At 44.2% G+C, this 12,095-nt stretch overlaps 1 protein-coding gene across 1 annotated transcript in view; it reads left to right on the top strand.

Moving 5' to 3' along the window:
- The window catches only part of syt11a (synaptotagmin XIa), a gene marked incomplete at both ends in the record, with an annotated part of 14,350 nt that extends 2,255 nt beyond the window's left edge, over positions 1–12,095 (top strand). Inside the window, 5 exons of the mRNA XM_083646098.1 lie at positions 216–506; positions 2,064–2,440; positions 3,720–3,947; positions 9,113–9,233; positions 11,785–12,095. Coding sequence (XP_083502224.1) covers positions 216–506; positions 2,064–2,440; positions 3,720–3,947; positions 9,113–9,233; positions 11,785–12,095 — 1,328 coding nt within the window. The remainder of the gene's footprint in view (positions 1–215; positions 507–2,063; positions 2,441–3,719; positions 3,948–9,112; positions 9,234–11,784) is intronic.

The following is a 12,095-nucleotide window of genomic DNA, read 5'->3' as shown; positions in this document are numbered from 1 at the left end:
CATCCGACCAAAGGGACAATCCCCTTGGCCAAGGACCAACGTGCTCGCTTTATCCACCCAGACCCAGGATCGCTACAATACATTTATATTGTGTTACATTTACAACCGGCCCTTTGAGGTTGCCATACAAGGTGACATACTAAATTCAAATGCTAACAATGTTTAAAGTCATTTTACATGAATATGAAGGTCTGCTCTGCTCTTCCCCTTCTCAGAGGTGTCTCCAGTGTTGGCGGGGTTCCTCGGCGCGGGAGTCCTGGTGGTCTCAGTCACCGTGGCCGTCTTCCTCTGGACCTACTGCCAGCGGCGCTACCGCCGACTGGCGGGCGGCTACAAGCTCCAATCAGGGCTCTGCGACCCTCCAATGGACCCGCCTTACAAGTTCATTCACATGCTGAAAGGCATCAGCATCTATCCAGATATGCTGAGCAATAAAAAGATTGTTCGCGTCGGGCGTCGGGCGGGACCATTTGGGAAGGGAGTCTCTGGAGTCAAATGTGGTGACGGTAATGCTGGGAATATATCAATTGTGCATTCCTTTATAACTGGGAACTGGTAATCTTATGACTTCAAAGGTCATGAGTTGGGACGGTGACGTCACCAGAGCTGGTATTTCCCATTCCAAACTCGTAGGAGCCTCAGCAGCTCCGACCTCAAAAATCCAAGATGGTTGCGCCGCGCAACAACAGTAGTTATAATCGTAGTAATGTTGTTTAGCACTTTTGTTTTGTTTGTGTCTCATTAAATCAGCTGTACACACAGCACTGCCTAACTTCTATCTGTGTGGACATGTTGCTGCAGTGTTTGTATGCTCAAAATGTCGTGAAATGCCATGTTATCAACTGTTATTGCTAACAATGGCTAGCCTGGCTAGCGACTGGATCTGACCAATGAACAGTGAACTTCCCAGCTCAAGTTTTCTGCAAATGGAACGCTAACAAAACGGATGTGACGTCATTTAGCCTCCACATCCCAGTTATTTTGCGATAAAGTAACAGCTCGCCCGCTATGCAGCCTCACCTGTTCTATGACATCACTGATGACATCATCATGGATGACATCACATCATTAGGTAATTAGGGCAATCACCTAATTAAAAAATCCAGCTCCATCAGTTCACCCGCATGGGTGCTCTTTACACCCCCTGAAAGTTTCAGCCCGATCGCACGTAAAACGGCAGAGCTGTGGCCGGGTTGCACAGCTGTGGCCGGGTTATGGTTAGGGTTGCACAGCGGTGGCTGGGTTAGGGTTAGGGTTAGGGTTGCACAGCTGTGACCGGCACAAAAATGGAAACAAACATTGCCCACTTGCTCCCTTTTAATACGTATACTAGCAATCTTGTGCGCTACGCTTGCTCGATTCCTCAGCTCGCCCACTGCTACGCAGCCTCGCCTGCTCTATGACATCACTGATGACATCATCACTGAACGTTTTTCTTTTTTTTCTTTATTAACAATAAAGATGTACAAATTATGTCAGACAGACAATAACAGCACCATACAAGAGAGCTATAAATAAACAGAAATGAATGAAAAATACAATAATTGCTCTTGTAAACAATAAAAAAGCAACATGTTTTTAGAATATTACAGAAACATAATTTTGATGTAACCCCTGAAGTCAATTGACTTGTGCTAATCATCACTGAACTTACAGTATATAGCCTCAGCCAGGAAAGATGACCACTGATGACATCATCACTGATGATATTGCATCATTAGGTAATTAGGGCAATCACTCAATTAAAAAATCTGGCTTCGTCAGGTCACCTGCACGTGTGCTCTTTACAACCCCTGAAAATTTCAGCCCGATCGCATGTAAAACAGCATAGCTGTAGACGGACAAAATTCTGCTCACTTACTCTCTCACACACACACACACACACACACACACACACACACACACACACACACACACACACATGGACACTTCTCATTCTTATTGTAAGACTAGCAAAATCTACTTAAAAACCAACATGAAAAAGAATTGTGATAAGATCTTGGATCGTGATCCTGCCTGAAAAAATGGTGATATGATATTTTTGCTATATCGCCCCACCCTAGGTCATGGTGGTGAGAGAGGAAGGGGGAGGGCAGGATTGGTGGATGGCGACCCTGAGGTGGGTTCATTCAACAGCTCTACCAATCTGAGCCAGCTGCGCCCAGAGAGAGCACTGCCTCTCCGGGCCAACTACTGCTGCTTGGACAACCGCTGTGACGTCAGCAAGAGCGCATCGTCTTTCACTCCAGCAGAGGGCGCCGACGCACCGCCCCCCAGTCTGGGAACACTCATCCTAGCCGTGGATTACAGCTTCCTCAAGAAGGCCCTGGTGGTGACGGTGGTGGGGGCCCGGGGGCTGCTGGCGGTGGACGGCCAGGCGGGAAGCTCCGCCCCCTATGTGAAGATGACCATCCTGCCAGACAAGAAGCACCGTGTTAAGGTCAGCCAGCTTCCTCAATCTTGTCACCAGGTTTATGTGGGGGCCATAGGGGGGTTAGATTTATGTGGGGGCCAATGGGGGGTTGGAGTTATTGCTGTCGTTTTCTTCCATGCCTGCACAAGCAGGAGACAGGAAACCGAACGGCTTGACTACAAGTACGGGTGCGACGAAGGGACAAAATAGCGGCATGCGATTAACGCGATAAAAAAAAAAACGCGTCATGCTCGGCCCTTAATCGCTTAAACGCTGACAGCCCTAATATATATACATATATATATATATATATATATATATATATATATATATATATATATATATATATATATATAATATATATTATACTATATTAACTTCAGCTTCACGTTACCATCAAACAGCCCTTTCCTTTGGCATTACATCTTCTCAACCGTAGAACTCGCGGATCCTTACGCGCTATCTTTCACGCTATCTTTCAGATATGTTTCATTTAGAATAAAATACGTAAATATAAAAGGAATGAAAAGGACTTATGTCAATGATCTGATCCAAAATATGCTATCATTAATCAGACATCATTTTAGTGTGCCTTGTGCTCCTCTTACAGTAACAGTAGCTTCACTGTTTCCTAAGTCGGTCACTTTTGCTGCTATTATCTCAAGTCATTCAGCTGCGGTTACACGTAGCTACTGTTACGACCATGATCTGTTTACAACCAGTTTAAAAGGTGGAAAAGTCAAACTTGTATAACTTCTTATCTTTCGAGCGACATATCGTTTTAATCATTTACTTTAGATTTGTCTTGACCAGAATAGGGAAAAGGACGGTATCGCCGGTCATTTAGCTTTGCCCGAGTATAACCCTGAGCCGGTCACCTGACATCATGCTAACATAAATAAAGCAGTTAAGGCATTAGCATACTCGATATTCAAACGAAGTCAAAGTACACCTCCCACGACTTTCTCTCATTAAATCACTTCCCTAAACTATTTGGACATTTAAATGGCCGTGTATTCATATGAAATTTGACATGTAGATTGTTAGACATGTCTAAAGTCATTCCACAATACTAGCTGGTGTTCGCTTAAATGAAGATCGTCACAAAGAGTGGAATGTGCGTCAGACTGGATATGACTGAATCAGGATAATAGGAAACACATTATATGTTACATGTATGATGATGTGCTAAAAAAAGTCTGTGGTTCATACAGAAAGCATTTATTTGAGAGCAATTGCATGTTGACATTATGCCTTTAGTGGTAAATACTTTAATTAAAAGTAAATGTGTATCTGCTTTGCTAAGACTCGTGTGCTGAGGAAGACCTTGGACCCGGTGTTCGATGAGACCTTCACTTTCTATGGGATAGCCTACAGCTCATTGGCTGAGCTCACGCTGCACTTCCTGGTTCTAAGCTTCGATAGGTACGCCCGTGATGATGTCATCGGGGAGGCAGCCGTACCATTGGCAGGGTTGGATCCCAGTACTGGACCAGTCCATATCAGCCGGAACATCACCAAGAGGCATATCCAGGTGAGGCATATCCAATTATATTAGTAAGATTTCTGATAGATACCGCAGAGAGCTAATTTAAGTGAAGTGAAGTGAAGTTAAATTAGTCAGTTAAGTAAGTCAAATAGATACTGCAGAGAGCTCAGATAAGTTAAGTTAAGTGAAGTTAAGTTAGTCTTTACTTTACTTTACTTTACTTTACTTTATTTCATTTAGCAGACGCTTTTGTCCAAAGCGACTTACAGCATATTACAATATAGCATAAAAATACAGGAATAAAATGCAACAGTAAACAACAATAAACCAAAAAAAAAAAAAAAAAAAAAATAGATACAGATAGATACAGTCAGATAGATACTGCAGAGAGCTCAGATAAGTTAAGTGAAGTGAAGTTAGTCAGTTAAGTAAGTCAGATAGATACTGCAGAGAGCTCAGATAAGTTAAGTGAAGTGAAGTTAGTCAGTTAAGTAAATCAGATAGATACTGCAGAGAGCTTAGCAGCAAAATACTAAGCAAGCATTTTTATTTTTTATTTTTCATATTTTTTATAATAAAATATCAGTCAAATGTGTTTTTTCTGATGTGCAGACGCTCATTTTTTCATCCATTATATTCTTAAAATGCTTCAATAACAGTGACCTGTAGGGCACTGATGGAAATTGAGAGCTCCATGCAGACAGGAGTCACTCTGGCCCTGCCCCCGGCCTGCAGGGGGTAGGTAAAAAAACATTACCCCTGTGGGCGTTTATTTATTTGGTAATTTATCTAATGCAAAATATGATTGGTTGAAAAACACTTGCAATTCACAGAGAACGATGTGAGAGTGATGTGTTTTTCAACCAATCAGATTGAGCTGGACAGGGACCCGCCCTTACCAATCAATACCAATCAATTAATTTATTCAACCAAATTGGTTGTTGATTGGATAGATTGCTAAGATTGACATTGTATTGTCCAATGCTGAATACTTCTGAAAATCTTGTTGAATCCAGCTCCATTGTCAGTAGGAAATTAAGACCTCCACTTTGCTGTGACAACCTGACAGGCTAATAGATAGATTTACAGACAGTAGAACCTATACTTTCCCCTTTCTCTTTTCCTATGTTTTTTATTATCAAGCAGTAAGTTAGCTCACAAGCCAGACAGTTGTTGCATCGTATTACGCGAGCGCCTCAACACGACTTTCTACAACGAGTTTAGAGAGGGCAGCGTGGTACACGGAGGCTCAGAAGCAAACACTAGGATACTTTAACCTCATCGGCTGCACTCGCACCGGCTACAGACAGCATGGATATGTAAGTAAGTCAATTAAGTTCGAGTTATCCGGGTCTTCTACTAAATTCGGCGTCCACCAAGCAGCGCTACTTTTTCGTATTATATTGTTTTATGCTGAATAGCCCGCCATTTCCTAATAAAATGGCGATCTTAAACTCGCACATTTTTAAACTGAATTTGGCAGCACGCAACTCGCCCCTTCCATGCAATGGAATGAAACGAAACTTGTAGCCTATGTTGGACGTAGTGAAGTGTTTTTGATTGATTTGTTCATCCATCAAACCTTTTATTGACAGACTAACTGTAGCCTAAATATCTTACTTTATTTTGAGGTGCATTACATTGCTCAGCCAGAAATTATTCCCACTTCAACTCTCTTTCTCCTGGGTGCGCCTAATGTTAAAATGCACCAGATGACAATCCATCTTATTTGTCCTCAATCAGCATTGAAAATGTGTGAAAATTCACCTTCTTGCAACAGTTGTAGCCTAAGCTAGTGGTTTTCAAAGTGGGGATTAATCTATTTTCACTATAATTCCATACATAAGTAACACAATCACAGAATGTATGACTATTTTGGTCATGGGTTTCATATAATGTCTGTGATAAAACATCTAAAAGCAAAACTCTTATCAGATGGGGGACCCTGGAACAAAATCTTATCTATATGGGGGTGTGTGGTGTAATTTGTGTCAGTTTAGGGCTCCTTAACATGAACAAGTTCGAGAAACACTGGCCTGGGCTACATCTTCTGCCAGAAAAGTTATTGCAGTTGAGGAATCTGTCAAGCCAGCCAGCACCCAAGTTTTAGGATTGTGTGATTGAATTAAACTGAAATTAAGTTTGATGTTGCCTGCTGTAACAGTGTGGATCTATAAAGCGGTCTGTAGCCTAATAATTGCTATTGATCTTGTTTCCTTGAAGGAGACTGGTGCTGCTATTGAGATTACATTAGGGTATAGGAGTGACATATTTGGGACCCGTTTCTGGCCTACCTTGATGAGGTTAGGGGCGGTGGGTGACTTGCTCAGCTGGTTTGTCTTGGCCCCTTGTATGGGAACCCATATGCTTTTATAAGCATGTAAGCACCCTTATATGGGTGGTAGCACCATATTATAATTGTCAATCAATAGTATGCTTTGCTTTGTTTTCCAGCTGTGTCTGAGCTTGTTTGTTTTGTTTTGTTTGTATGTTGTTAAAATCTGTCTTCAAACTGCAAAAGAGAAAAAAAAAAAGCCCCAAAATTTTCGGCGGCGACTGAAGGTCCTCCCCTATTGCCAAGCTCACCAGCCGCCACTGACACACACACACACACACACACACACACACACACACACACACACAGTAACATCGTCAGTGAGCAGGGTGTGTGTGTGTGTGTGTGTGTGTATTGATTGTATGAACATTAGGAGATGCAGCAGGAAGACATTTATCTGCATCAGCAGGAAGCAGAGAGAGAGGGGGGGCGAGAGAGCTTACATTACATCATGGAGGAGAGAGATGGAGGGGCAAGAGAGCTTATATTATCATGGAGGAGAGAGAGGGGCGAGAAAGCTTACATTACAGCACTCACTTGAATATGAGCCACGCCCCGTAGAGACTTTCTGTAGCTTTCGTTGTTTAAACTGGGTGGAAACAATTGGAGTTAAAGGTATCCTGCCGTAAAACTTCAATTAATAGCCCGGGCGTTCATTTACCAAAATATGTAGCCAGACCCCGCGTGTATATGGGACCTGCATCAAACCTGCATTTAATTCATTTTGCACAAAATTCTTGCTCAGCAAAGATTGGAAATGGTATCAAATTGTTTATTTAAACCAGTGTGAATAGTACTTAGTACTAGATAAAAAAAAAACATAGGCTACAGTATAGAGATCTGGTTTGACCTGCTATTTGGTGTGTGTTTTTCAGTAAAGTAATTGTAGCATTCCATTGCCTGGAGCTGTGGGCATTGATAAGAAGAAAAATAGATACTCACAATTCTTTAGGGAATTATTTAACTAAACCTGTCAGATTTAGTGTAAAACAATCACCAAAAAAACAAAACTCACAATTCTTTAAAGGGGCCCTATTATGCATTTCTTAATTTTGTATCATATATATGTTGTTACAATCTTGGATGGTCATATTAAACATGGGCTAAGCTTCAAATAAATAGGTGAAGGTGTTTTAATGTTACTCCCATGAACCCCCCCTCCCGCCCATGAACTCTCGTAGACGAGACGACATGGATTTGTGCCGATTTTGTGCGAGAACCATAGTTCTGGTGACGTCAGGTAGGACTTGTTACCCTGGCAAAGTGTTGCCGCCGGCCAGCGCACAGCGCACGCACGCCCTAGCCCCCACCCTTCCCTGTGTTGACATTGCTCCAGTACACTGCCGAGGACATGTACACTACCGACCGACAGTAGCGCTGCTAATTTTCACTCGTCTCGGCCGTATCTGCCTTTCACTTTCACACAAAACAAGGAGACGACTTGGAAGTGAGCCAGGATGTAAGCTACATTAGCTGTTGTGTTGTGGCTTGAATGTGACGACAATAGTGTGAAGCTCCCCGGGCAGGGCGGGGAGCTGTAAAACAATTATATAAATGAGCAAGGGATTGTCAAAACGAATTTGACCATCGATAACAAATGTGACTTGGGCATAACAAGCAAGGCTATCAATTGATATATCAACATCCCCCTAGCTATCTACAGCTCCGCTCGGCCCGGGCTGTGCTGGGACATTTCCTTCGGCGGCTGGCCGAGCAGGGCATCACGTACCGTGGCCAAACACAAAAACTCCTCGCGCTGCCCTCCTGGAGTATTTTCCGGAGGGTGGGGGTTCAGGGACAGGACCTAAAACAGAGCGTTTCAGAAAGAGGGTGAACTGAAGGGGGCAGTGAGAGCCAGTACAAGATAAACTGAGTTTTTTCAACTATGAATGATGCAATAAGTTACTCTACTGGAGGCCAACAATAAAATAATAATACATTATATTAGCAAAATATGGGCCCTTTAAGGAATTATTGAACTAAACCTGTCAGATTTAGTGTAAAACAATCACCAAAAATAAAAAATAAAAAGCTGAGAACTGAAAAAGAGATCAGTTCATTGCTCTCCTCTTCTCTAGCCTGGATGGAAAAATGTCGCTCCGAGTTTTCCGGCTATCGGCGGAAGACCGTGCTGTGGTCCAGGAAAAATATTCCGCTCAATTCTTGCGTTCCATTAAAGAAAACATGGGCGACACGAGTAACTAGCGTTAGCTAAAAACAGACACTTCGTTTGGTATGTCCATGCTTCTTGTTTTTTCTCCAACTCGTAGTGACTGCCTACTGTTGCATTTCTGTGGGGGAACGAAAACACTGCAGCACAGGCCACCAGATGGGGGCAGGTCTTATTCTGTCTTCCTGCTTCAGTAACGCATACAGAGAGAGCCTGGTGACGCCAGGTTACCTCTTCTCCCTCTGCCAAACAGCCATACCGTATTTCAAAAAAGTAACATTCGCCTACCACTCTCACATTCAGTTTGTTTGTGTTTCATTGGAAATAAGTAGTTAGCATTAGCAACGTTATGGTGGGGCACCAGCTAATGTTTAGCTACCAAGCTAACCAAGCAGCACTCTCAGACAAACAAGCAGACTTACCAAATACGTAGACGCAATGTTTCCAATACATGTTCGGTATAATAGGTATAATCCATACTGCATTTATGATCGCTGTTCCGCTGACAGAAATGCAGTTTTACAAGGCGCAACACTAACGTTAACGTAACTTGTGGACTTGCTCAAGTGTCCAGACAGCGTCTCCAGTATAACACGTTGACTATTTCCATACTCCTGCTGTGGTTGTGCAGTGTGTGCTTGTGTGTGTGGTTGTGTAACAGTGTGTGGTTGTACAGTATAACAAGTGTGTGGTTGTGTATTACAGAATGTGAGCAGAGGGGAGTTGCTGGTTTCTCTGTCCTATCAGCCCCAGACTCAGCGGCTCCACCTGCTGGTGATGAAGGCCAAACACCTGCCCAGCATTGACCTCACCGGCCTGTCAGGGAGTGAGTTTCACACACACACACACACACACGCGCACATATCTCGAGAACCATTCAACTGATCGACTTCAAACTTGGCGGGGGCGCTGCTGGGAACCCGACAGAGTGCAGTGCCGAATTCTGACACACACATAGTCATAGTGGCCACCAGTGGCAACACAAAAAGTGGCTTATCTCTCAACTTCAAACTTGGTGTGTGCACTGCTTTGGACATGAGAAAGTGCAGTGTCCAATTTCGGCGGCGCAAGCAGGGAGAGGATGGGGGGTGAAGAGTGGGAGAGCATGATGTGGGAATGTGGGAAAGGCTACTGCACTCGTCACAAAATCACTTCTTAAAGTGTAACTAACCTCCAAAACACTTTTTTTCAGCTTTTAACCAATATATATGACTTTGGGGGTGATGTGTGAAGAATTCTGGTCAAAATTTCCACATTTGACACCAAACTGTTGCCATTTGACCATTTGTATCATTTTTCAGCAGCATATCTGGCATAAGCGCCCTCTAAAGGTCGAACACTGCTTTTTTTTTTTTCTCAAATGAATGGGAGATTTGGTACAACCTGACGTCAGGTTGTCCCCAAAGACTATGGGATTTCAAGATAATTACTCCCCTACCCCCCCCCCCCCCCTGTACCCTTTCGGCTCCTCAGAACTCCAAGCCTATTCTTATTGAAGTTTGCTCTTAAAATACTGAACCAAACGTCGTCAAAGTTGGCACATGTCTTAATTATAGTTAGTTTCCCGCTGAATGTGTCACTACTTTATTAATATCTTACCTGGATAAGCTCGAATGATGATGTTTATATTATCAGTCCGAGTTGGAAGCACTGTCTCCAGCCCAGCCAGGCGGGAGCGGGCGGGAGAGAGTCGTACTGTAACCTCATGCACTAGCACCAAGCTCCGGGCGCGCGCGCAGCAGCAGCAGCAGCAGCAGCAGCAGCAGCAGCGTGAAACGCTGTGGGCGGTTCCAGCGGCAGGGGGCGCGAGGTAAATGGACCAATCAGACACGGAAATAGAGCAAGACAGCCTATCAAGATGTAGCATCAAAGCGGCTTTTTCAGCAGGCAAGCCGCCGAGCGCTTCATGATGTGCACGTACCGAGCACAGAGAGCACAGTCTGACATTTCCGCGGCTATCAGTCCGACTTGGAAGCACTTTCTCTCGGCCAGTCTGCTCTCTCATGCACCCGCGGGGGCGCGCGGCAGCAGCACACAGCAGCAGTGAGAGGCGGGGGCTTTCAACAGTCTGACATTTCAGCAAACAAATCTCGTCGCAGTTTAGCGGACATGTAAAATATAACGCTATACTACGACGTGACAATGTGACAAAGCTTCTCTAAACATATCGGCTAATATAATATCATCACTGTGTACAAGCAACGCCAACTTTTCTGGAAATCAAGTCAGCAGAGCAGAGCGACTGGCTCTGTCTGTGTGTGTGTGCTGCTCGGGGGGATTCGCATGGGAACAGTGTGAGGAGGAGAAGAGCTCTGCGCTGCCTCCTGCGCCCTGAGAGGAAAAATCAGAGGTGTTGTAACTTTCAACAAGAATCACGAAAAGCCCCAAAACGCAAATTTTAAAACGGATTTCATTGCGCGGTTTATCTCTAGTTAGACGAGGGAATTACGTGGAGAAATCTCGCATTGTGTTACCCCAGAGCGAGAGGTTTGTCCTCACTGTGTGCTGTGTGCTGCGAGCAGCGAGGCTCTTAACGTAAGTTTAGACAAGCCACGCACACACACATGGGACAAAATGGGACAAAAATAATTAAATTTCTAGTTCGCCACTGAATGGCCAAATTGATATAACTATCAACCATTTCAGGATTTTCTGTTTCCATACAGGCCACCAGCGTTGGCTAGTTGTTGATATTTATAAAGATATCGCCCCTTTCAAATAAATTATTTTTGAGGCAGTAGGCAAACTGTAATGGCGTCGATTTCCGAAAAAAAATCTTGACTTAACACAGCCAAAGAGTCTAGTATAGACAAGAGTATATGTCATTTCTTGGTTTTTTCCATAGGTATTTTCAAATCACTGTTCTAATACATATCTAGGGGGTTAGTCCCCCCTTAAACTGAACCTCCATTGATGATATCAGAGTATCCCAGGGTGGATTTATCCTTTAAAAGGCCAACTGAAACATGTTGGGACCAGTGGCCACTGAGATCAATCAATACGGAGAACCTCCACCTTCTCTCATATGCTCTCGTGAGGCCAAAATACCCAAGATTTAGGAAGCGGATTCTGCGCAGTAGCTCTGTTGGGTAGGAACCATTGACGGTATATATTATCTGGACGATATGAGCGTGACATCACCCATTGGGTTTTGATACAACAAAATCAGGTTGAAATCTCCAGCTTCCTGGTAATGTTTGATTGGATAAATGGATTTTTGTGCTGCGGAAGCAGGCGGGGGAGTAGTGACGTTGACGGTGGGTCTGACCACGTAACCGTCCGCCAGGCTTGTGTCCTTCTTGTGTCTTCACACACACACACACACACACACACACACACACACTCACACTCACACTGTGCACTCTTTGCTTCCTCAGACCCATATGTGAAGGTGAATGTGTATTATGGCCGTAAGCGCATCGCTAAGAAGAGAACGCAGGTGAAGAGATGTACGCTGAGCCCAGTGTTCAACCAGTCCTTCGTCCTGGAGGTGGCGGGGGAGCTGCTGGCCGATGTATCGGTGGAGTTCCTGGTGGTGGACTTCGACCGGACCGCCAAGAACCAGGTGCTGGGGCGTCTCCTGCTGGGCGGACAGAGCCCTGCGCCCATGGGCATCAGCCACTGGAGGGAGGTCTGCGACAACCCCAGTCGGCAGATCGCCAAGTGGCACAACCTGGACGAGTATTAA

Source organism: Poromitra crassiceps (assembly GCF_964638095.1).
Source record: "Poromitra crassiceps genome assembly, chromosome: 11".
NCBI classification, from domain to species: domain Eukaryota; kingdom Metazoa; phylum Chordata; class Actinopteri; order Beryciformes; family Melamphaidae; genus Poromitra; species Poromitra crassiceps.
The sequence above is the reverse complement of the archived record's forward strand: the minus strand, read 5'-3'. Positions and strand labels throughout refer to the sequence as shown.